We start from the raw sequence: 27227 nt of genomic DNA on the forward strand, positions 1-27227 counted from the left end.
GCTTCAAAAGTAAATAGTCAATATGCACGACTCCAATCTCTAGTGATTACCATGAAGTTAATTGCTATTACTCGCACGGAACTCTTTAGACGTCTATGCTAGAGGAAAGTAGAAGTATCTCAGCCATTCACATGGGAACTTGAATATGTGGACGCCAACTAAAAATCAGAAATTTGGTGTGGGTAAGTGTCCTCGTCAATCCAAGGCTACCGTAGGCCTACCAAGACCAACCCTTGCTCCTTAGTTTTCATTGATGTGCTCTTCCACTACGTTGTTTTTTAATGAAGGCATTTAAGACTCGAAATTTCGCCGTTGTTTATTACGATTAGTATAATGGTAAATGCAGGTTGAATTTCATGCGTAAAATATAAGGAAATGGCAGAATAGTTGTATAATTTAGCTTGTTTGTGAATGGGCTTGTTTTTTTGTGCATCTTCGTAAACAGCTGATTTATTTCCTCCTGGCTAAAATCTTTGAGATGGCCTACATCCAAATGGTTCTTATAGATTATTCCATTAAATTTTCGAGGGTGGGTCTTTAATTATGTGGAATGGCTTGGCTCATTAAGTCGAATTTGTGATAGGCTTATTATACAGTGAGCATCCTTATTGACAGACGAGTTCAATGTCATGAACATAGTTATTGGTCTAATATTGTCTGTTAATTCTTTTGTATTTAGAATTGATAAAGGTAGTTATATATCGATAGATTATGTTACAGTACATCCTAGGTCAGAATGTGTCATAGAGGTCTAGTTAAAGTTTTTATGGTTTATATAGGAAATATTTATTTTAATGTTGTTACACTTCTTAAAATAGTTTATTTTCCATTGTTTCCTTTCCTCACTGGGCTATTTTCCCTGTTGGGGCCCCTGGGCTTATAGCATTCTGCTTTTCCAACTAGGGTTGTAGCCTACCAAGTAGTAATAATAATAATATGCTACTTGTATGGAATCTACATTAAACCTAGTTGAAAAAGAGAAATGACCAAAGGATTTGTAGTATGAGCAACTTAAATACATAATCTATATTAGGTTAATTATGAGTTATTGCAATCATAATGTAGCCTAGTATTTCTGAAACTTCTTATTGTGTAGATATGATATTTTGTGTATGACATTTCCCCATGAAATAAAAACTCCAATCTTACTTGGAACATAATTTAGTCTGTTATTGTTGTTATAATTACTTGCTAAACTACAACCTTAGTTGAAAATGCAGGATGCTATAAGCTCAAGGGCTCCAACAAGGAAAATAGCCCAGTGAGGAAAGGACAAAAGGAAAATGAAATATATTAAGCACAGCAACAACACCTAAACTAAATATTTCATATATTAACTAGAAAACTTTAACATAAGAGGAAGAGAAATGAGATAGAAGTGTGCCCGAGTGTACCCTCAAGCAGGAGAACTCTAACCCAAGACAGTGATAGACCATGGTACAGAGGCTATGGCACTACCCAAGTCTAGAGAACAATGGTTTGATTTTGGAGTGTCCATCTCCTAGAAGAGCTGCTTACCATAGCTAAAGTCTCTCTTCTACCCTTACCAAGAGGAAAGTAGCCACTGAACAATTAAAATGTAGTAGTTAACCCCTTGGGTGAAGAAGAATTGTTTGTTAATCTCGGTGTTGTCAGGTGTATGAGGACTGAGGAGAATATGTGAAGAATAGGCCAGACTATTTGGTGTATGTGTAGGCAAAGGGAAAATGAACCTTAACCAGAGAGAAGGATCCAATGTAGCACTGTCTGGTCAGTCAAAGACTCCCACGACTCTAGCAGTAGTATCTCAACGGGTGGCTGGTGGCCTGGCCAACCTACTAGCTTCTGTTATGGTTTTGTTGCCATTTTCTAAAATGAACCTTAGTGGCATTATCATAGACATTTTTGACATGCTTTACCCCTTATGGACTGAGTTGAAATATGAATTCTCTCCCTTTTCCTGTTTCTTGCGTACTCTGCTTCAACTAATATCTGATCCAAGTTTTGACTTGTCTTGTCTTCCATAATGTTGAAGGCTTCATACTGGCCCGCTACTTCTATATTTATCACCATTCTTGCTAATTGTTTATATCCCTTCGTATCACAAGCCGTAACAATATCGAATATTGATACATCAGTAAAATTATAGTTACAGACGGGACAAGATGTTGAACAGAAAAAATAGGTTTTCCTGTAGAAAATAATGTGCTTTCTCTGAATATGACCTTCATTTCAACTTGAAATAAACCACAAACTCATTAGACTCCCTAGGAAAGGGGATATTTTTTAGAAATCTGATGGTTTTTGTGCCGACGTGTGCTTGCTTTGCTGGTGGAAGAAGAAAAGCATCAAACTCCTATCTATTTGCAAGTGGCATAGGCTTAGCTTTACTGGCTATCCCCATTGATTATTATTTCTTAGATGATTAAGTTTTTATATGCATTTAAAATAAATGTAATTTTTGAAGTAAACAAATGTTTTTCTTAAGGAAATATCTATTTTTTCAGTAGAAAAGCTTTTTCTGTCTGTAACTGTAATAAAACCAATGCTTCTTATTTTATAACCTTTTAATCCAATTGCAGCTGCTAAATTTTTTTACTGCCAGTGACTATAAAACAATATCCAACAGATTTTGTAGACTAGAACAAAGCCTTCAGAAGAATATTGAGATTTGAATGGCAGGGCAGGATTAGAAATGAAACTGTAAGAGAGATTACTCAAGTGCCATATGTGAATGAGATCATGGTGAAGGGTAGATGGAGATGGTTTGGGCATGCTCTTTGCACTCCCCAGGAGAGATTAGTTCACCAAACTTTCAACTAGGCTCCTCAAGGCACTAGAAAAGTTGGAAGATCCAGGCCTAGATGGCTGAAGGCTATGAAACGTCAAGTAGGAGATGATGATTGGAGAAGTATTGATTTAAAAGGTCAAGATAGAGATGACTGGCGAAATCGAACCGAGGCCCTTTGCCTCAATGGGTGTAGGAGATGATGATGAAGATGAAGTTTTTCTAATCCTGATGCATCTAAATTCTACTTTGTTCCGTAACCGAAATACAAACCACACTATTTACAGAGGGTTTACCTTTTAGCGCAGCTGAAATGGCGAGCCATTAGAATTTAACGAGGGTAGGGGAGTGGTAGCTAGCTACCCCTCCCCCCCCTCACACACAGATGAATGCTCACTTTCACTTTTGGCTCGGACTGTGACAGACGTCTCTGTCTTGGTCCTCTCTTGGCAGCCATTGTTTGTTTGGTCTTTATTTAATCGCTTACTTTTCATTTACTCAATATATATGTCCGGCGAGCACCAGGAGTCAGAACACGCGGCCTAGTAAGTCCTGACTCTCATGAGGAACCTTAATGGGATTCCAGACCCTGAGGTCCCACCTCGTGAAGGTAAGGACGTGGTCCTGGATCGCGTCTACGGCACTCAGAAGCCCTCTAGAGCCAGCGCAGCATTGCCCTGGTCCCAAGGGATGAAGAGCGCCAGAGACAAGATCTAGGACCATCTCGCGGAGCTTGCCTCCTCCAGCAGATCCAGTGCCGGGAATTAGCTCCTCCCTCCTCCTCGTGTCCATCAGAGGAGGTACTTTGAAATCCTCGAGGAGTCTTCGCTGAGCCTTCCCTTACATCACTCCGTGGAAGGACTCACAGGGGGAGACCCTCTTGAGAGGCTCTCCAACCGGCACGTATCCTTCTCAGCCACTGAGATCCAGAGCCAGGAGAAGGTCATCAAGTGCGCCATGCAGGCCACTTCATGGCTCGACATCTGGCTGGGGTCTCTGGGCATCCTGGTGCGGTCCGAGGATCTCTCCAAGGAAAGCACCAGGAAAGCGCTGGAAACCTTTCTCCTCTCGGGCACTAGGACCATCGAGTTCCTGTCCCACCAAGTCTCGAGCCTGTGGGCCAACATGATCCTCAAACGCAGGGATGCTGTTGCCGAGAGGTTCCACCATAAGGTTCCCAGCACTGAGTCGAGCAGGCTCAGACACTCTTCCGTCCTTGGTAAGAGCTTGTTTGAGCCTAAGGACGTGGAGCTCTCTGCTGAGAGGTGGAGGAAATCCAACCAGGATTCCCTCATCCATATGGCCCTGACATCGAGGCCCTATAAGCCTCCGGTGGTTCAGCAGCCCCGTCCCGTCAAGGATACGAAGACGACTACCGTAGCAGCTAAGCCCAAGGTGTCTAAGCCCTTTCCTGCCAAGGGCAGGAGGGGAAAGAAGTCCTCCAGGGGAGGCAAGAACCCTAGAGGCTCCGGCCGAGGCCGGAAGCGCTAGGGTTGGCAATCCCCCTGCGTGTCCACCAGTGGGGGGATGCCTGCAGAGTTGCGCAGCAAGGTGGCAGCAACTCGGGGCGGATGCCTGGACGGTCTCTGTGATATCCCTAGGGTATCGCGTCCCGTTCACAGCATCTCTCCCTCCCTTGACAGCGAATCCAGTGTCGTTGAGCTCTTTTGCCATGGGATCGGCAAAAGGGCAGGCCCTTTTGGGTCGAAGTCCAGACCATGTTGGAGAAGGACGCTCTCCAGGAGGTCGTGGACGGGTCCCCAGGCTTCTACAGTCGACTCTTTCTTGTGAGAAAGGCGTATGGAGGCTGGAGACCAGTCATCGACCTCTCGACACTGAACGGGTTTGTCAAGCAGACTCCGTTCAGTATGGAGACGGCAGACACGGTCAGACTTGCAGTGAGACCACGAGTCTTCATGTGCACACTGGATCTGAAGGACGCGTGCTTCCAGATCCCAATCCATCCGTCTTCAAGGAAGTACCTGAGATTTTGCCTAGACAACAAGATCTACCAGTTCAAGGTGCTGTGTTTCGGTCTCTCCACAGCGCCTCAGGTGTTCACCAGAGTCTTCACCATCATCTTTTCGTGGGCTCACAGGATCGGCATCTGTCTCCTTCGTTACCTGGACGACTGGCTGATCCTGGCAGACTCGGAGGCATCCCTTCTTCGCCATCGAGACAAGCTCCTCGAAGTTTGCCAGGATCTGGGGATCGTGGTAAACCTCGAGAAGTCCTCTCTGCAGCCCTCTCAGAAACTGGTATATCTAGGCATGATCATAGACACCAATCTCCACAAAGCCTTCCCATCAGACGAAAGGATAGCAAGGCTGAGGAAGGTTGCGAAACCTTTCCTCAATCGAGAAGAACTCCCAGCCCAATCGTGGCTTCGTCTCCTCGGCCACCTCCCCTATCTGACCCGTCTCGTCCCCAACAGCAGTCGCCTCAGGATGAGATCCCTTCAGTGGCGACTGAAGTCTCGGTGGAGTCGAGGACTCGACTCCCCGGACATCCTGATCCCCATGGGATCTGCGGAACGAGCGGACCTCAGGTGGTGGGTGGCAGACGAGAACCTGCGAAAGGGAGGGGATCTTCCCGTCTCTACCCCGGATTTGATGCTCATTCAGTGGCGACTGAAGTCTCGGTGGAGTCAAGGACTCGACTTCCCGGACATCCTGATCCCCATGGGATCTGCGGAACGAGCGGACTTTAGGTGGTGGGTGGCAGACGAGAACCTGAGAAAGGGAGTGGATCTTCTCGTCTCTACCCCGGATTTGATGCTGTTTTCGGACGCATCAAACAAGGGGTGGGGTGCCCACGTTCTGAACCACAGGGCCTCAGGCCTGTGGTCAGAATCAGAAAAGTACCTTCACATAAACATGCTGGAGATGAAGGCCGTTTTCCTGGCCCTTCAAAAGTTCCACCAAGTCCTGGCGGGCCACTCCGTGGTGGTGATGAGCGACAACACCACGGTGGTGGCTTACATCAACAAGCAGGGAGGTACCTTTTCGGAACAGCTGTCCCATCTTGCAGTAGAGATCCTGAAATGGTCCGAAGTTCACTCTATATCACTTGCGGCTCGCTTCATTCCTGGCAAGAGGAATGTACTCGCCGACAGTATGAGCAGAGCGACGCAGATAGTGAGTACCGAGTGGTCTTTGGATCCTCGGATAGCCAACAAAGTCCTGACTTTGTGGGGTTCCCCGACTGTGGACCTGTTCGCTACAGCGTTGGACACCAAGCTTCCGCTGTACTGCTCCCCAGTCCCGGACCCCAAGGCCCTCTGGCAAGATGCCTTCCAACAACGGTGGGACAACGTCGACGTGTACGCCTTTCCCCCGTTCTCTCTGATGAGGAGAGTCCTCAACAAGACCAGAACATCGGTCAATCTCTCGATGACCTTGATAGCTCCGCTATGGCATCTTGCAGAGTGGTTTCCGGACCTTCTGCAGCTCCTCACGGAGATCCCGAGGGAGCTCCCTCCACGTCACGAGCTACTCAAACAACCACACTCCAACATCTTCCACAAAGCCGTAGCTTCGCTTCGACTTCACGCCTGGAGACTATCCAGCATCTCCTCAAAGAGAGAGGATTTTCGCAACAAGTTGCGGAAAGGATGTCTGGCCACCTGCGCAGGTCATCCGCAGGAGTCTACCAGGCGAAGTGGCGAGTTTTCTGTGGTTGGTGCCGGGGAAGGGGTATCTCTCCCCTCGATGCCACTTTACCAGCAATAGCGGAGTTCCTTGTGTATCTGCGGGAAGGAATGCGCCTTTCAGTCTCGGCAGTGAAAGGCTATCGCTCAGCCTTAAGTCTTGCCTTCAGGCTCAAAGGAATGGACATTTCCTCCTCGCTGGAACTGTCTCTTCTCATACAGAGTTACGAACTTACCTACCCTCAGTCGGAAGTGAGACCTCCTCCTTGGAACGTGGTTCGGGTCCTCAGGTCTCTTAAGAGGCCTCCCTACGAACCATTACGCCAGGCTTCTGATAGCCACCTTACCTGGAAGACGGTGTTCCTGCTAGCTTTGGCCTCGGCCAAGCGAGTAAGCGAACTGCATGGTCTCTCCTACGACTTCGCCCATTCAAGGGGATGGGGGGAGGTAACGTTCGGCTTCGTGCCTGAGTTTGTTGCTAAGACTCAGAACCCGGGAGTGCCGGACCCTAGGTTAGACTTTTTCCAGGTCTCGAGTCTTCGTTCTGTAACAGATGACCCAGACCATCTCCTACTGTGCCCAGTCAGGAGTCTGAGGTTGTATCTTAAAAGAATAGCTGCAGTCCGCCCCCAGGTGCGAGACTTGTTTGTTAGCACCGGGGAAACGAAGAGGAAGGTCACCAGGAATACCATTCCGGCCTGGATCCTCAAGGTGATCCACCTGGCCTTGAGTTCTGACCCTCCTCCGTCACGGCGCCTTAGGGCGCATGATGTCGGGCGTAGCTACGTCCCTGGCCTTCAAGAGGAACTTTTTGGTGATGCAGGTCCTGCAAGTTGGGGTGTGGAAGCGTCAGACCACTTTCACGGCCCACTACCTGCAAGACGTGACACACACAGAAGGCTCGATACGTTTTCTATCAGCCCTGTGGTGGCTGCACAACAGCTGGTATAACCTCAGGCTCCTAATTGGACAAGTAGCAGAGGGTTGAGGGCATTGTTACCCAGTTTTAGTCTCTGTGAATGAAAAGATCTGTCTGGCCCTTTTCTTTTCTTCATCCTCTCCTCCCTTTGAGAAAAACAGCATCCTGGGTCCTTTGCACAGATGACCTCGAACCTCTGCAGGTAAGCCATGCTTCCTTGTGTTCCTAGTATTAAGTTGTAATACTGTCATGTCCCCATACTCTGACGAGGTGGTACTGGGTAAGTCCTAGCCTAGATTTCCTTCTAAAGAACTCCAGGTCAACTTCCTAGGACATGTCACTGCTTACCTTCACACACGACTTACATAGGCCGCAGCAGCCCCTCAGCTGTCTGCGAGGTGCAGGGGCCCTCAACCCTTGAGTTGCTTTATGAACTCGAGTTCGGGGCCCCCGGGCAAGCCAAAGCCAGTATGGCAGGGGACTTACCTCCCTTCCTAAGGGTTAAGTCACCCCATGTAAATAGCGTGGTTTGTATTCAGTTACGGAACAAATGACAAATTCGTAGATAATTTGTATTTTTCCTAACGATACAAACCTTAGCTATTTACAGTTATGTGCCCGCCAGCCCTGTCCCCCAAGATAAGTCCTACCTCTAAGTAAAGTAATGTGAATCAATCACTTTATGGCTCGTCATCGGCTGTCGCCAAAGTAATTACCCTATGTAAATAGCTAAGGTTTGTATCGTTAGGAAAAATACAAATTATCTACGAATTTGTCATTGTTGTTATTTGTACAGTACAAAATATATCAAAATCATGCCATAGGTGTTAAGGAATTGGTTTAACATTTTAGTGCCCTTGTCCAAATTTTTGTGTAGATTACTGAGCTCTGTTAGTCACTTATTCAAATGCATCTGTTTATCTATAATATTGTTGAAAAACATCTGCGTAGTCCAGTAAATTTCAGTTTCTTTTTCCAGCAATCTACAATTTTGAAGCTGAACATGTACAACAAGCTTTACGACTTGATGTTGGGGAAACGGTACAGATCTTGGAGGAATGTGGGGGTGAGTGGCTTTATTAAATTTAATTTGCTTTATCAATTGCATTGTCTATTCGTGAAGTATGCTGTCGGAAGTATTCATTTATGAGTTGTTAAAGGCACTTTTAGAAATGAAGTAAAAAATTTTGCTATGTTTTATGTAGAAATTTGTCATCTGTTTCCCTAATCCATTTGGATTGAATTGTAGAAGGAGAGAGAAAGCATTTTTCTTTCTTGGAACAACATATTCAGACCACTAATCAAAAGTTTTGGGTTTCATGTTGTAGAGATTCATGTGTCAAAACAATTTTTTTTTCAATAGATTTTGTTATAAATACAGCAGCTCAATATTGTAGGTGAAGGATTTGTTAGATTTGAAAGATTTTATACTTATGAACAGCATTTTTATTCTGTGTTCAGGGAATTTTGTTCCCGTCTGACATATTTTGTCTTAATTTTCTGTTCTTATTTACATGTACAATATAAAATCTTTGCAAAATAAGTAAAACTGTATATCAGTTGAAAGGAAATTCATTCAACTAGATGCAAGATTGAAGAAGAATTCCTTGGCTGTACTAATTTTTTTGCGGAGGTGAGATTAAGGCTAGGGGTTGATTGATAAATCCAATCGTTAGGGCTGGGATTAAAAATGTTAAGCTCTAATGCTTTCTTATAAGAAAAATATTTTGTTAGTACAGTAGGTAAGATTTATTTTGTAATAATATGATTTTTTTCAAATATAATGCTTTATCAAATTGAGTCTTTTAGTTCTGTAATTATGTTTATATTTGTACCGTATTCCTTATCGCCTTATCGGTGGTTATAGTGATTTTTCCATGATTTTAGTTTGATAGGAGGGAATTCTTCAGTGAACCTCAATAATCTCCCCTATATAATAAAAAAGTGTATCTTTATATTATTATTATTATTATTATTATTATTATTATTATTATTATTATTAAATGCCAAGCAACACCCCTAGTTGGAAAAGGAAGATGCTATAAGCCCTAGGGCTCCAACAGGGAAAAATAACCCAGTGAGGAAAGGAAATAGATAAGCTACAAGAGAAGTAATAAATAATCAAAATATTTTAAGAACTGTAACAACATTAAATTAGATCTTTTATATATAAACTATAATAACTTCAAAACAAACTAGAAGAAGGGAAATAATATAGAACAGTGTGCCCAAATGTACCCTCAAGCAAGATAACTCTAATGCAAGGCAGTGGAAGGCCATGGCACAGAGGATAGGGCCCCACCCAAGACTAGACAACAACAACAAAACAACAATAGCACTACTACTACTACTTATTGATGATAAAAATAATGATTATGGTAGTGTTGGTAGATTTTCAAGACTTACTTTATTTAAAGATTGAGGCAAACTATCATTATATTTTCAATTTGAATTTCAGGATGGTACCGAGGCTTTTCAACGAAAAACAGGAATCTCAAGGGCATATTCCCCTCTCAGTTCATCCACCTGAAGCCCTTTAAAATTGACAATGAGGGGTAGGTTATCTATTCATATGTTTATGTTTAAAATTGTTCCTACATGAATACAAACCATTGTCCTTTAATAGGACTAAGCTTTTAGCAAAGCTAGAAACAGCTTTTGAAATTTATAACAAAGTAATGGTTGTTATCCGCAGGGTGGCAGTAAGACCGGCCCACTTGACAGGCCACTGAGCTCTATTTATTTTTTGGTGGCTTTTGTATTTTAAAGTTAAATGTGTTGGCAGGTTATTGTGTCTGAGGGATATTAAGGAAGAAGACAAGGATGTGCAGCTGTTTCTTGAAAACTGTAGATGTGTGACACTTTTCGGTATAAAGCCCTATGGAAAGCAAACTTAAGTTCTTCTTTCTCATCTGCCTCATCTTCGTTTGATTCTTCACGCTGCGACTTCTAGAGGAAGGACTGGTAGAAAACTTCATCGAAGAATTCTATAAAGACCAATCATTAAGAGCTTTGTATGTGTGACTCAGAACATTCTCTCCCAGTAACCTCACTTCAAGGGAGGTGTCTGAGTACTTGGTATGAGTGTTCATATATCTTTTACTGGTGCTCGGTCTCGTACTGTGAAGCGTGAATGGCGAAAGTTGTTCCATAGGGGAAGACACATTTTTACACATCTCATATGGGGCTGAGCACGCACTGTCATTCGGGGCAAAGGGCCAGTGTTCTTCTTTTTGCACATCTTGGACAACCGGTTTCTCTTTCTCTCTCTCTCTCTCTCTCTTACTCAATAAGAGCCAAAACTATCTCATAACAGGAAGAAGTATCAGTATGTGCTGGTACTGCTATCTTTGTTTGATATAGTGTATGGGAGGAATATGTCGAAAATTATCCTGTAGTGGGAAGAAATTTTGGCACAATTCTCTCATACCGATTGCAATTCAGTAAGTGGTACGAGGTTCACACACTTACTTCCAGTGTTTGATCTCGTACAAGACTAAGCAAGTGCGCATTCATACTTCAGAGAGTTTTGGAGTTGTAAGTAGACATCGTTCTAGCAGAAGGATCGTGATGGAGATGTGATTGAGCATTGCGAATAGTATGACATTAGCAGACCATCTCATATACAGTAAGACATTTTTTTAGCCTGTCTTTAGCTAACTGGTCCCACTGAGACCACTTTCAAAACAGTTTTCACTCTCCCCGTTCTTTCTGCTCACCATGACTGTGCGATCATTCTCTGTGTAACCATTCATAATGTAATTGGTCTTCATGCGCTTAGACACTGCATGACCAGACACCGTGTGATTGAACTCCTGTTGGCCAGTCTTTCAAGTATAGTAATGTTTGAGTCACAGGGCACCTTTCATTTGCTGCTTATCATTGTTCTACGCTCATGCATCTAATTCATCCTGCATGTATACATCCCTCCATGTATTGAGGTCTTCCTTTGCTGTAAGGCCGGTGTACATCACGAGATACCCTTAAGCTCCAAGACTGGTCAATGACATGAGACCTTCCCACACATCAAGACCCTCCCACATGTCCTTGCGTTGAGTTGAAGTAGTGACTTCATAGGACCACTCTGAGCCTTCGTACAATCATTGGGACTCCACATCGTGTATGCGCTATCATTGGCAAGACACACTCACGAGCAACAAGGCTTCACATAATGTGCTCAGTACCACGGTCTTATGTTCGCCCATCGGAAGCTAAAGTGCCTAGTACTATTCCAGCCTCTGATTGCATAGGAGCTCCTCAGCCTTTTAGAAAGTCAGACCCTGAAGCTGTCATCCCTAACTCAACAGAGTACAGTATAGCCTCAGTTTCAGTCTTGGTCCAGTACGTGAATGCATTGAAAAGGATTTTCCTTGGTAATGCTATGCTGGAAATAGGAATGAATGGTGAGCAATTGTGACACAGTGCCGATAGGTCCTGCTGATTCCTCTAGTCACCTTGGTGGCCACTGAGATAGCTGGAGCTTAGCCAGCACCTGACAGGAACCACCATCACCATCCAGCTTTTCTGAAAGCATACTTGCATTAAAGGGTTCTGGTTTGTATAGTTACAGAAAATATATATTGAAAAAACTTTAAAATTTTGTGATTTTCATAAGCTACAAAGAGGTTAGCTAGCTGATAATTTCAAGAAAAAGCATTATAGTAGTTGATCTTGGAAATAAAATACAAGTTGAACCCTAGCTACCATTAGTTTTTTAATAACGATCTGTTTTGCAGGATTTATGAAACTGTAGCCCCGGTGGAAGATCCAGTTGTACAGGAAGCAGCTTCAGTATTGAGAGAATGGGGACAAATATGGAAGGACTTGTATGTGGTAAGTTCTTGTTTACAGTATACGGAAGGAAAGGAATCCTGTCACTGAGATGTAACCAGTCTCTAAATAGATGTTATAGTTTGAGAGTTTTATTTGAATCATTTTTTTGAGTGAGCCTTTCTTTAAATAGATGGCATAGTTTTCAAGTTTCATTGCTATGAGTGAATAAACTGCTGAGATATTATTCTCAACCTTAGAAAGTATTGGAACAGAAGTGTATTCTTTAATTATGTATCTCTTAATATCTTAAAAACCAAAGATAACATTGCCTTTGGGATAGTTGATTTTTTATTGCCTCCTGTTAATCTTATCTCCTTCAGCATTGACATTTTTGTAAATTGAGGATGTTAGGAAAATATTCTTTGTACAGTACTACTGTACTCTATTTAGGTGTAATTGGGATACTGCTTTCACTTGTTTGATCTTGAAAGTTTCCTTACTGATTTTTTGTTATGTAAGGGTTTTCTATTAATGTTTATACAAACTATAGACTGTAGCCACTTTTTATAGAACAAATATATAGGCAATGACTTGTATGATTATTGCTTAATTGTGAATGTAGAACTTAATTTGTCATATGAAAGCATGCCATTGATGAAATGATAAGGACTTGGCAAATTGAAGAAACCTGAGTTATTTGATAGAAGAGGAAATTTGTTTAGATACTGCAAGATATATTTTTTAAGTATAGTATACTGTACTGTAGTTGTTGTTTGGACTTCTTAGAATGATATTGCTTGAAGTAAATATTTAAGTTTTAAGGTCTTTAATTTGATTTCTTTTTCCTGGTTGAAGGTTCTTGGAACCCCTCATGGCGACCAAGAGCTATGGGATGCAGTCCGCAAGACTATGATGGATATAGCGGACTGGCGCAAAATGCTGATCACAGGGACACTAACGTCAGATCAAATAGGGCAGATTAAATTGAAAATTACAAGGAAAATTGATTGGGGCAACAGGTAAGTGTTGAAGGCCAGGTTTTCAAATTCTTTGATCCGTCTGTAACTTTCTCTTCATTATATCCAACCTGTACTAATTTTTTTTAGTATTGACATTTTGCAGAAGCCTCTTGAGTTGTTCTTTTATCCTTGCATTTGTATCTGCTACCCTTTCTGATCAATTTCTTACCATTCTATCCATTACAACTGGATAGCAACAAATGAAATTCATTGAAAATGTTCATGAGAAATTGAAAGGCATAACTAATTTTTTGATAATTGTAGATATTGTGGTTTTCTCATACTGGATTCAAATCATAATTGATTTTGTTTTATTTCTTTTCACAGGAGACTGGGTTTAGATCTGGTACCTCGTGTAGATGGAGAAATGGTGGATCCTGATGCCGTTAGTGTAGTAGAGCTTTACAGAGTGGTAAGTACTGAATGTTGCTGTCTATTAGTATTCCAGTTTTAAAGGTTTATTGGCTGTGCATGAGCAGAAGCGGTAAGGCACGGGTCATTGCACTTGTCATAGAATGTCCTAGGGACCTACCATAAGAAGTGTGTTCATTAGGTAATGAGAAAATGTCAGGAGAGATGCTAATTAATTTGATAAGCTTACTAAACTTTTTCTTATTCAAATTAATGGCCTCTAGCATCAACACACATCTGCATGCATCTCTTTTAATCCTTAAAGACATCTTCAAATTCTTTCTTCAGCAGTCCCTTCTGTTAGTTTTCCGATGTTTCCTTCAGCCCCTGTGTTAACTGGGATCTGATTCTCCTAAGGCTGTATTTTATGCTTGGGAACAGGAAGAAGTCGCAAGGGGCTAGGTCAGGGCTGAAGTGTGCATGTTATACTACTCTTATTCCCGTGTTGGCCATCCAGGTGGTTATCAGCATTGACTCGTGGCATGGGGCATTGTCTTGGTGAAACCACTACTGACCACTACTCCAGTGCTGTGGACTTTTCTTCCTTATCTTCTCCCTGAACTTTTTCAGAACTTTAAGGCAATACTCTTTATTGACGGTTTAACCTGAGAAACCCGTTCAACGGGAATGAGCCCCTGGGAGTCAAAGAAAGGATTGACTATGGCCTTCTCTTGTGACCTGCTCATCCTTGCCTTCTTGGGCTAGGGGTAGTCTGATAAAAACTTGCATTGCTCATCAGTTCATCCCATTAGGCCTCCTTTAACATTCCATAAGCTTCTCATTTGGTTGTCTTAAGTTTAACACAAAATTTGAGGGCATAATGTTGCTCCATGTTTCCGTGCATCTTGTCAAGTGTTTACAGATCATCAAACTGGATCAGACAGGTTCCACCACATACACCACTGCACTCAAACTTAGGAAGATAACAAGTTGCCAGTTAGACATTCTATAGATTATATGTATGTATACTTCACCATGAAGTAGCATTTTGATCAAATCATGTTTAATGTCTCTTCTTACATTTTCTCATTACTTATTTAACTCAACTTGTACATGCATATATGATCAGCAGCCAAGCAAAGGCCAGAGAAAGCCAGGCAGTGGCTGCGGATGACTCAGTATGTAGACATAAAAGTCCCCTTAAACTCCCCTTCCTAACCCACTAGTGCATTTAGGTTGCATGGGCAACTTAAAACTGCCATGCTTTGAATTGGCCTTGAACTCCCGACCCGTGGACTGCGTCAAGGTCCAAGACTTGTGCAATAAAGGTTAATGAAATTAAAAAGTGCTGGATTGGAAACCTATTTGTTGGGAAAGGGGAGAGCTGTTTTTTTTTTAATGAAAGTGTAAACCATTTCATACACTATTGCTTCTCTATGTAAGTTTTATTCCTATACAGAGACAAACCTTTGGCCTATAATAGAAGTATGTTATCAGCTTGGCTGGAACTCCTCTGTTAGAATTTGTAATGAGGTGTTGCTAGTTACTGGTGATTAACCTGTTACTAGCACTTGGGCTCATATGATATCAAACTATCCTTTTCGTGGTGGGATGAAAAGGCCCTCATCTAGCCCAAGTGAGTTACAATACATGCTTAAAAGTTACGTACCGGAAATGCTTATTTCCCCAAGAATACGTTAGGTTTTGAGGTTCATGTATTTCCCGCGCTTGCGCGCGATGAGATCGGACACTTAATGTATCTTTTTTTGGGTCTCAGAGCATCTGGCATCTACTTTGTCTTGCTCTTCCATTCCACAATACGAAGGAAGAGGAACTTGGGAGTGTTCTCATTGTGGGTACAGGCTATGAAGTCTTACCAGTAGGAGTGTGAGGTTTCCTTGTGCCTTGGCCTTTTGTGTTTCGTCTTGGGGGAATGTTCTGAGTGTTTGCTCTCTGCAAGAGAAGTTGCCTCACTCTTGCTCTTCATGATTGGCATTTTCCCATGGGGGATTGCCTATGTGCTGTGTTCACCAAACTTACATTTGGTTACTGTAATTGGGATCCTTATAATTGCTTACTGTTCAGTATTACAATTTGGAAATTTATGATTGTGTACTGTGATTGGGAAATTTACAAATGTCTGCTGTGATTGGGAACTGTACACATGAACTCAATGTTTGTGTACAGCAATCGGGAACTATGCAATCAGTTTTCAATGTCGGGATCCTTACGGTTGTGTACAGCAATAGGTAAACTTACAATTGTTACAGATTGTGAGTCATGTGAATGGGAACCACATGATTTACAACAACGATCTGAGTTTACATGTGCTCAAGGGTTCATCACCTTTGATCCACCTGGGAACTAGGTCTGCTGTTCCTATCACCGAATCCTTCACAACTCCTACCATATAAGAGGAGGAGGACGGAAACACTGAAGCACGAGGCGACCAATCTGGTGTAGTTGCTCGAGACTTAGGCCAACCCCTCTGCATGGTTTTATAGGAGCAGCGGTTTTGAACCAAAAATTCAGAAAGACTGATTGCTCCCTAACAGCCACAGGTTCAATAGTACTTGGGTGAGCTATTTATCTCTCTTCCTTTAGTGGGAAAGCTCCCTAATTTCTGGGGTCAAGATACTGATCAGTTCCAGATCCAAGTGTTAAAATTGGATTCAGACCTATACTCTTTATGAAAATGGACTACACTATACTCCTGAGAAGTCGGGGTAGTGAGAGTTTTTACTCCCTAAGAGCTAAAGTTGCTTGGAATGTTTCCATGAGTCTTCAGATCTCTTAATTGGAGTGGCTCAAACTCGGGTTAGCCCTGGCTAAGCGAGTAGGAGAACTGAATATATTTTTTGTCACTAACCGTTCTTAAGGATAGTAGAAGATCTTCATCTCCTTGGTTCAGCTGGTTTTGGCAAGGACTTAGAATCTAAGCAGTCATGACTTAGATCTTTTTTCCTCTCCTCCCTCTTGATATGGGTCTGAATTACCTTTAAGTATGCCAAAAAACATCAAAACGCATTAACGTTATTTACGAGAATCTAGACAAAACTGGAATAATAATTTACATAAACACAATTTCTGCTATAGTCCTCACTTTTTAGGTACAATAAACACACGCAGGAATAAGTCCTTAGAGTATCCCAGTAGGTAGTAACAGATAAAGACCACAAAGGCCATTGAAGTTCTCTCTCTGAAAGTCTGTGAATCTCTCCTTACATGACTTGGTGTCACTATTTATATTCTACAAAAATTCTAAAATCCAGAACAAACAGATATTTTTCTAGCTCCTTAAACAGTTAAAAACAAAGAACAGGTAAACAAGCAATGGGAAAAAATGACCAATCTAAATATATTAACAATGCAACAATTGTTAATATTCTAAAAAGATTAAAAGTGCAGTAATTTCAACAAGTACAATAAATAATCAAGAACTCATCAACCTTCATAACCTGAGTTTGAGATGAAGTGTCTAAGGAGTATGGCTGGTGTATCTCGAGTAGATAGGGTTAGGAATGAAGTAGTGAGGGTGAGAACTGGTGTAAGAAATGAGTTAGCAGCTAGAGTGGATATGAATGTGTTGAGGTGGTTTGGCCATGTTGAGAGAATGGAAAATGGCTGTCTGCTAAAGAAGGTGATGAATGCAAGAGTTGATGGGAGAAGTACAAGAGGAAGGCCAAGGTTTGGGTGGATGGATGGAGTGAAGGAAGCTCGGGGTGATAGGAGGATAGATGTGAGAGAGGCAAGAGAGCGTGCTAGAAATAGGAGTGACTGGTGAGTGATAGTGACACAGTTCCGGTAGGCCCTGCTGCTTCCTCTGGTGCCTTGGATGACCGCGGAGGTAGCAGCAGTAGGGGATTCAGTGTTATGAAGCTTCATCTGTGGTGGATAACGGGGGAGGGTGGGGTGTGGCACCCTAGCAGTACCAGCCAAACTCGGTTGAGTCCCTTGTCAGACTGGGAGGAACGTAGAGAGTAGAGGTCCCCTTTTTCCTTCCTTTTCCTTTGATGGCTGCTTTTCCGGTCCCATACAGCAGGGGAACCCCACTCTACAGGACCTCCACTGTCGTTTTACCTTGTTTGCTCACAGTATTTATCTTTTCAGGTCACATATTGTTCATTTACTTTTAAATCGTCACTGTCAAAAGACTCATGAAATAAAAGTTTTCAGTTTCCTCTTGAAAGCCTTAATGTCTTCAATCATTCGAATGTTTCATGGGAGCGTATTATATAGTCTTGGGGCCGCATGTTTAAAGGCTCTGGATCCGAAAGTGGGCATAAATCTAGGTTCCAACAGTTTGAAGCCATCTGTAACTATTCTCGTGTCGACACGATTTGTTGGCTGTGCAATATGTAGCAATTCTCTTAGGTATTTTGGATGACCGGTTCTGATAACTTGGTGGGTTTTTATACATATTTTAAATTCAATTCTCGTTTTAATTGGCAGCCGGTGTAAATCAATTAGTATAGGGGTGAGCCTTTCTCTAGGTCGGCCACATTTTATCAGTCTTGCTCCTCTGTTTATTATGTTTGGTAATTCCTTAAGTTGCACTTTTGGTAAATTGTAATAGATAGAGTTGCAGTAGTCAATCCTGGTAATAACACAGTTTATCACAAGATTCTTTACAGAATTCTCGTCCAGGTACTTTTTTATAAACGCAATATTTCTTAGATGATAACCAGCAGTTTTTATTGCATTATTCATTTTGGCATTTAGAGACAGGTTACAGTCAAGAAATGCACCTAGATCTCGAACTTTACTAGATATCGGCACCAAGTTATTATTTATGTTCATTTGAATATCACCTAAGTTTCTCACGCTGTTTGTCTTGCCCACCACCATGAATTCAGTTTTGTTCTCATTTAATTTTAGTTGTTTAAATGTCATCCATTCTCTAACACTATCAAAGATTTGGTTTAGAGTTTCAGAAGTGTCATGTATATCATTTATGGAGAAGTAAAATTGTGTGTCATCTGCAAATAGTTTAAACTTCACGCCATGCCTTTGTAGCATTTTCGATAGACCAGTAGTATAGATGCAGAATAAGATTTGGCCAAGTACACTCCCCTGGGGTACCCTTCTGATTAAGGGTTCATATGATGAATAAGAGTTTCCAATTTGTACACAGTAATTTTTACCAACCAAGTAGTCTTTTAAGTATTCGAAAGCTTGATCTTCAATGCCGATGGACCGTAGATCATTTAGTAGCAGTTCATGCACAACTGTATCAAAAGCACCACTTAGATCAAGCAATATTAAAATACCACATTTATTTTCATCCTTCATTTCTAGCATATCATTTACAACAGAGCAGATGGCTGTCTCCGTAGAGTATAGTTTTCTGTAAGCAGATTGGCTGTCAGGCAAAGCTTCCATTACTTCTAAGTGGCTGACTAGTTGTTCAAGAACTACATATTCAAGCACTTTTGAGACAAAGGATAGATTTGAAATAGGTCTATATGAGCTTAATTCCTGGTAGTCCAGTGCATTTTTCAGAAGTCTCTCTATCAAACCAAGGAGATTGGTCTTTTACGGTTATAGTCTTTTCCATCGGTGGGCACATGGTATCATATTCACTTTTACTCGCTTTATTGTAAGTTGTCATAAGACAGTTAGCACACTTAGCTCCTAACAGACGTTGGTCATCATGATCACAGGGAATGTTGATAGCATCATTTATTCTCTTTGTAACTTTGTCAATAAATACGGTAGGAGAAAAATTTGATTTATACTAAAAGTTTATTTTCTTTACTAATGCATGTTTCTGTAGAGGTAGACTAAACGTAATAAGTTTGTGTACTGGGGAGATAGTACATTTCTCTTCGACTTTTATATCAGATACAATATTATTTATGTCATCACTTATAATTAAGTCTAGCGTATGACCAGTTAAAGTAGTTATGCAGTCGACATTATTCAATAGTCGTTATGATTCTGGTACTGTAACTCAATAAATGCCAAAGCGTCAGGATTTGATGGCGTCATCCATCCAAAAATTGAAGTCTCCACAGATAACTAATTTGTTTTTTTCCATGATAATCATCTCAATGAGAGCACCAAATTTTTCAAAAAAGATACTAGAGTTTGTTCTAGGAGGTTTATAGATTGTTACAAAGGATATTGTATTTTTTGGCGTAAATTTTATTTCTATATATTCAAAGCTTGTTACACTAATTCTTTTCAACGTTTTGAGATTTGAGTAATTTTTATGAATAAAGAGTCAGACACCCCCACCAGACCTACCTTCTCTTGGTATGTGAAAGAAGGCATGTGGGGGGGGGGGGGCATCATTTCAGTGATCTTTGCCCTGTCAAAGTTATTTAGCCATGTTTCAGATAATGCTAATATATCGAAATATTTTTCATTTATCAATTCTCAAATTTGAACAGTCTTATTACCTACAGATTGTATATTTACATAGCCACAGTTTATGACATCCCTAGTAACCATGATCAGTATTTTCCGCTAGTCTATTCAATTCCAAGTCCAAAGCATTGCAGTCTCTAGAATTTACTGTATGGTCACTTGGTCTGTTTAACTTTGTGCATTTTATACACTTTGACACTTCCGAATTACACTCTGGTGGAGTGTCTCCCTGAACATTTCCCGCAGACTTTATCTTCATTCTTAGACTTGCAGTCTTTTTGAAAATGTCCGTACCTCTAACAGTGGTAGCAGGTGATCACGTGGTACTTATCTCGTATGTTATAGATATCCCATCGTAACGAAACTTTGTCTCCAATATCATGAATAGGCCTCCGAACTTCAGGATCACATTTCAGCACAAGGTGGGTGGTCCCCCCCGAGGCATTTTTCTTCAGGTCCAGGCAGCGATTTCTTTGAATCAAAGCATTTACTACATCATCTTCATCATTTTATACATTGCATCATTATTTTGGGTTTTAGTTTTCCAATTTTTCTCGTCTCAGTGTCAGCCACCAATGTCTGAATTTTATTTGCCGCCTCTTCTCTGATCATATTGTTTGCAAAGTTTGCAACAACATTTCCATTCGTAGTTGACCTGGTCTTAAGTATAGGATTGTCTTTAAGTGCTTGTTCAACCTCACGTTTTCTTTCAGTAATTTTAGTTGTTGTATTTGTTGATTTAATTATCAACAGATTTTTTTCCTTAACTTTGTCAGCAAATGTCGGTTTCTCCGGTTTTGGGTCTATCAATGTTTGAAGTGTTGCTTTAGTTGATTCCATATTCATGGCAAGTATGTTGACTTTCTCAGTGAGGTCGGTGATCTGGGTGGAATTTGTCCGCAAGTTTGTTTTCCAAGTCATCTATTTTCATATCTTGTTCGATCAGGGCTAGATTTCTCATGCTAGCATCTTCCTTTAATTTTGATATTACTAAATTGTTTTGTCTGGCATCACGTACGCAGTGAGGGCATATCCAATCTAGGCTGTTCCGGTCAATCTCATTGATGGTTGTCACTATGTGCACACATCTCTTATGGTAGTCTTTTGCTTCCACATGCTATCCATTTTTTGCGATCTCCATCCGTTTCATTACATTTGAAGCAGATATAGTTAGAAGCAGACATGGTGTACTGTTTCTTATCACTTATGTTTCTCCATAAGACTAACTAATATCCTTTCAATGATATTCTAGGCGAGAAACACAAAGCTAAAACATGACTCAGGGCATCAATAGCAGAGCTGAACACAACACGTCCACACACTAGCACAGACAAAGGGACAAGGTTTGAGTGGATGGATGGAATGAAGGAATCTCTGGGTGAAAGGAGAATAGATGTGAGAGAGGCAAGAGAGCGTGCTAGAAATAGGAATGAATGGCGAGCGATTGTGTCGCTACCCCCCAAAATTGGGGGAAGTGCCTTTGTATATGTATGTATGTATACAAACCTGAGTTTCATATCCTGCGTAAACCACCCTGTAAGCCCTAGGTGAAGGTTGAAATAGCTACTCGGTTTATTGGCTTGGGAGCGGGCTTCCCGACCACCCGGCTTCCTGACCACCCGCCAGTAACTACCGATACCTCGTTATAAATTTTAACAACTGAAGTTCCACCCAAGCTGAGAGCATACTCTTATTAAAGGACTTAAGTTAGTACAGTATAGTTATGAAAAACACAAATGACTTTGAAAATTTATGACAGCTAGTCTGCAGTAAAGCCAGGTTTCCTAGATCATGTTAAAATATGGTTAAAATTCCATTCTTAAGAAATGTCTTTATCACCTAGAAGAATTGATATTGTCCAATGATACTTTTAAGAATATTTTCATAAAGCTGTGGATAATTGATGCTTTGGTATTGGTAAATGCTAGCTTAAAGTTAGATATAAATTATTAACTTTTTTCATTCTTTTTTTATTCACAGCATGTCTTGAGTGCAGAAACCTCCCAGGGCCATTCACAGGTAAGAAATTCTTGTCTGGTTTTGAACAAGGTTTTAATGCCTCTTTAGTAAATAGGGATTTTAGAAATTTTATTCAATATCATTTACCAAAGTATTAATTTTTTTTGGTTCATCCTTTCAATTTTTGTAGTGTGATCACATTGACAATTGTTTTGAGTTTTCCAAGAATTTAACCAAAAGATAACATATAATAAAATCTCGAGAGAGACAAATATATTTTTTTTAGTATTGGATCATCCTTTGTTTTAGATGTTCCATGCTAAAGAAATTAAACCCCTCATTCCTTAACGTAACCAAGTGCAGTACAGTAATTAAAATTGCATCAAGTCTTTGCATATTTGAGGAGAGCTGGAAATATTTATTTGGATGAAGAAAACTAGTGGGGCAGGCTTTGCTCAGTCTTGGAGAAGTTTGCCTACCCCAAACACTTGTTACTTATTTCTTCTTGTTATTTTACATTTTATCTTCTGGAGACCTGTATGCTAGTTGATAACTGTTTAGACTTGTTTCAAATGGACATATTCATTTTGAATTCAGTAATGATAAAAATTGACTTTGTTGTAGCTGTAATAATGATAATGGTCTCTAGCTTCTCATTTTTTTCACTACGTTTTTTCGTTCTTTATGGAACACAAGGTTGAAGTTGGGATGTTGCTCATGGGCGTGATGTGTTTAGAAAGACATCTTATTTCTTCAGGCAAAGTTAGTGAGTGGCCACTTTGAACACCGTAACCTCAATCTTTGTACTAGATAATGAGAAAAAATATAGTGAAAATAACTGTTGTAATGATGGTAACCCAGTTAGACATTGATTATTGCTTATTCAATACGTAAAGTCTCTCTTATCTTTCTAATAATGACAAGTGCCCATCTAAAGGCCAAGAATGGATATCTTTTGTCATTTCATATCGCTGTAATTGTTAATAATGCAATGCAGCTTCAAAATGCTTGAGTGTTACGGTCAGGATTTTTAGTACTTCACTTGCATCTGTAGCCATTGTAATGCTAAAAGTCAAGAAGACACTTTTATTAGGAAGTAGTAGAAGGTTAGAATGAAATTTAGAAATAGAGGACAAGCATCTGAAATTAGATATTAGATATTTTTTAGGACCAGTGATACATTACATTATAACTGTTTGGGTGGAGTGGTAAAAATTCTCTGTACTGTATTGTATCTTTTATTATGTTTCAAGTATGATTAAGTGTTCAATCACTAGATAGGAACTGCATTTTACTTTTGATTCTAAATAAAAAATCTTGATATGAAGGTGAATATTATGAAGGATTCATTCACGTATATTACCTCCAACTTTTTTCTTTAATTATGAGTATTTTGGGCGTTTGATGTCCTGCATGGAATGCCTGGGCTCCGCAAAGGCTGTCCCTTTTATCAATATTGTTGTAAAAATTGTAATGTTGTTTCTTTTCTTTCAGGGACTTGGTACGTTAGCCAAAAAGAAAGACAGGAGGAAAGCACAAAGTCATCACTTGTTTTTTTGTATGCGTGACTTTTCATATCACCTGGGGGAAGATGCTGAGGTCTTCTTTTCCCTTTATGATGCGTGTAAGGGGAAATTCATCAGGTGAGGGTCTTTTAATTGTATTTGTAGAGGTGTTATTGTTCAGGGGAATAAGTCTTAAGTATATTGCTAGTTTTTCTGTTTAGAATAATTCAGATTTAGAAAAAGGAAATTAATGATGAATTTCAATTTGTATGTGTTTTGTCATTTTGGTTATCCAGTAATTGTAGAGTTAGTAGTAGAGTTCAACCTGATTCCCTATAATTTTCCCCGTGTACTTATATACTTTAGCTGAATCTATTTAAAGAAAATTGATAACCACAGGTCTTCAATCAAGAGAGAAGTTTAATGCAATTAGTATAATATTTGTATTAGCAAGGTACTACATACCAATGTTCATAGGCATGTATATGTGAACAGTTAGATTTAGATACTCTGATGTATCTGCCCACAAGACATCAGAATGCAAGTGTCTAGTTGCATTCTGACCACTAATGCTGGCTCTATGTGATTTGATTGAAGGGAGTTGGTTTTAAAAAGAATATTTTCTTCATAAACTTAGTTGTAGATATCTTTACTTTTGCTGTATAGCAATTGAGATATGCTTCAACTGGGTAGGTGTTCGTTTTCAAGATGCACCTGAATTGCTGTTATATGAACTAATCAAGATGAAATGTTTCAAGAATTTTAAGGATAATTGATAATTGTAATCAAAATGGTGACTGAACATCATGCTTAATCACTTTTGTTTTAAGAGCAACATTTATTTTTTTGGAAAATTTGTAAATGTGATATGTATACAGTACTTCTCTTTCCTGTGACTAATAAAACTTTTCCTATTTCAGTGAAAGATTTCTAGTCAAATTATCAAAAGAAGGTTTCTTCAATTACGTAGAAAAAATCCACAGCAATTGTACGATTTTTACGGTAAGGAAGTATTTGTAGTTATATTTTAAAACTTTACCAAAAATGGACTAGAATGTTAAGATGTGTCATGTTTTTCAAAGTTGTTTGCTAGCCTTACCAGCCAATAATATAATTATAAGACATAGCAACACACACACGCACACAAATGCTCACTCACACATGAAAGAGAGAGACTACTCGGTCTCTCCCCATCCCTTGGGTTGGAGGAAGAGAGAGTATACTCAGAAACTACAATCTCCCACAAATTGCTGAATCGGCAGATTGTAGTTAGGAAAGAGGAAATGGGTGGGCAGTATCAAATCTGTGTGTGTGCATATGTATCTAAATATTTAGCCATCAGTTAAATTATTTTCTGTCACTATAACTATGCATTCTTTTTCATCCTAACAGGACTTGGGAAGTGCCGACCTGGCCTCTGAGTTGTATATTGTTGCCCATGTTGTCAGAGTAGGTCGGATGTTATTCTCAGAGTCAGTTAAGAAATCGTCGTCTCACAGTTATAGGAGGCCGCATGGTGTGGCTCTTTTCAGATTAGCCCCATCGGTACTGCAGGGAGCAGATGGAGAGGTTAGTAATGGGGCCAGTATTCTAGAAATCAATCATGTGAAATGGCCATCTTTAAAGGTATTCTATTTTTATTGTTACCTTATCTGCAAGAATTTCACTGTAGTGATTAGTTCTGGTAGTTTTTTTACAAATTAATACTCACATATTGTTAATCATTACTGTACTTGTTTTTTTATTTATGTATTAATTTTTTTTAGAATGGAAAGTAAGCTTATTGTACAGTACTGAACTTTTGGAATACAGTGAAGAATGAAAGTATGTACTGTATAAGATTTTGTTTTAACAATTGATTTTTCAATATTAATCTTACCCGATAATCATGTAGCTGTCAACTCTGTTGCCGACAGAAATCTACGGTCGGGATACGCCAGCGATCGCTATACAGGTGGGGGTGAACACCACAGCGCCATCTGTGGTCAGGTACTCCAGTACTTCTTGTCAACACCACCTCAATTTTTCCTCTGTCGTGCCTCCGGCTAGACCTACATGGATACGCTGTTGATTCTGGAGTTATTGCTCACGATTTGGTGATGTATTTGCTCTAGAGTTTAGCCTTCGCTATTCAGGAAGCTATATCATTAGCTTAGCAAGTTTTTGGAATTAATGTGATTTAATTTTGGTACGAAGAGAGTATGAACTCTCTTTCACTTTTAAATGGCCGACCCTTCCCTTAGACGGAAGTGTTGGTGTCGAAGAGAGTATAGACTCTCTTAATTTTGCTTAACAAGGTTATAGATTTATTTTATATCTCTCCGCCTTTTATAGGCCTCTTTGATTAACTTCCTTTTATTATAAACTTATTAATATTAATTTTTATATTTGTTTATATTCGACCTTTCCTAATAGTAGGCGGTCTTTTCTTGGAACCAAAGTTAATTAACATTGAGCCCGTCATTTCGTTTTTACCTGTTAACATATTATGCTATTTTAATGTTTTTGAAAGAATTTCTTTGATAGTCTTGTACTGTTTTCAAAGTTGAACTAACGTTTTGTTTTGTCTCTGCAGTTGTTGACGTTCAGAACGTTCAACTTGCGCTCTATCGTTACGATAGAGAGAGAGTCTATCACGGTGTCACGTTGCAGTAAGAGTTAACCGATTCTAGCGTTTTGTTCATTCTTTCTTAGCTTAAATGGTTTTAATTCTAATAAAGGAACTTTTTATTTGGGAAATCTTTCAGTTTTTTTCCTTTAACAATAATATGTTTTAACGATATATATAATTGGGCTCTTCTCTCAGGTGCTAAGTCAAGAGAGAGAGAGAGAGAGATAGAGACGGAGGGAGAGAGAGGAGGATAAACGTTTCGTTCAAGCGGGTAACGTTGTTATCGTTTTTGCTCTTCTCCCTAGTCTCTTTAGGGGAAGAAGGTAAACGTTTCTAGAGTTTTATTCTTGTTCTCAGGCTTTATGCGGTGAGAGATTTTAAACGTAGTTTATTTGATCTAGTGTTTAGTCTCTTTTCCAGCCACTGAATTATTTATCTTTCATTATGTTTTTCTGTTACATTGTAATACTGTTTTCGCAATTACTAACTTTTAATGAAGGATAGAATTGCGTGTTTCAGGTACAAACCACTTAAAGTTTCGAGTTCAGTGAAATAAGTGCAAACAGAAAATCAAAAGTGATAAAGTGATAAGCGCAAAGTGTTACAGTGTTGCGTTCGAGGGTTCGTCTGTTCGTGCCAGTTGTTCGCCTAGTCTGGGACCTCTTACAAGCTCCCAAGCCCAGGGGAGAAGTAATGTCGAAGGACTTATGGGTTCAGCAGGCCTTGGTCGACGAACAGACGTTTCCCTCCGTGGTTTCGGGTGTTACCAACTCACGTAGCCGACGTGATCACCCCACCCACACAAAGACGAGAGAGCCCTTTTATTCCTCGTCTGCGGAAGAGGTTTCTCGCAGAAACCATGGACCAAATCTTGCAGCTTTTAAGTGCAAGTCGGTCCCTTCCGCGCAAGTCCAACTCCTAGGTGGTGCCATTAGCACTGGGTCAGTTCGGACTTGCTGCAGTACGACAACTGCACACCTCCCAGAGAGGCAAGGTGGTATCGCAACAGACAGTAACTCCGTCTGTTGCCGCACCAGCTGTTTTAGACCCTCAGTTTCAACGGACAGTAGCTCCGTTTGTTGTTGTCTTTCTTAAACTCTAGTGGTCTATGCTGCTGACAATGCAGTCTCAGCTTGCGGTGTTGATGCAGGAGTTTCAGGCAGAGAAGGTTAGCACACCTCCTCCTGCGAGCGCTCATGAGGCAGCCGCCTCAACTCCACCTCTGCGCAGTCCACCCTGCCAGACGTATGATGTTGAGGTTCCTCAACCTACCTCCACGCGTGAGCTGCCGCATTGGGAGTT

At 40.5% G+C, this 27227-nt stretch overlaps 1 protein-coding gene across 3 annotated transcripts in view; it reads left to right on the forward strand.

Moving 5' to 3' along the window:
* spg (dedicator of cytokinesis spg) overlaps positions 1-27227 on the forward strand; it is a 129089-nt gene continuing 101862 nt past the window's right edge. For all 3 annotated transcript variants that reach the window (XM_068354028.1, XM_068354026.1, XM_068354027.1), the window contains exons 1-10: positions 1-182; positions 8315-8401; positions 9794-9890; positions 12072-12168; positions 12964-13127; positions 13455-13539; positions 21831-21869; positions 23304-23452; positions 24235-24316; positions 24707-24883. In XM_068354028.1, coding sequence (XP_068210129.1) covers positions 146-182; positions 8315-8401; positions 9794-9890; positions 12072-12168; positions 12964-13127; positions 13455-13539; positions 21831-21869; positions 23304-23452; positions 24235-24316; positions 24707-24883 — 1014 coding nt within the window. In that variant the 5' untranslated portion in view covers positions 1-145. The remainder of the gene's footprint in view (positions 183-8314; positions 8402-9793; positions 9891-12071; positions 12169-12963; positions 13128-13454; positions 13540-21830; positions 21870-23303; positions 23453-24234; positions 24317-24706; positions 24884-27227) is intronic.

Source organism: Palaemon carinicauda, chromosome 30 (assembly GCF_036898095.1).
Source record: "Palaemon carinicauda isolate YSFRI2023 chromosome 30, ASM3689809v2, whole genome shotgun sequence".
Classification (NCBI taxonomy): Eukaryota; Metazoa; Arthropoda; class Malacostraca; order Decapoda; family Palaemonidae; genus Palaemon; species Palaemon carinicauda.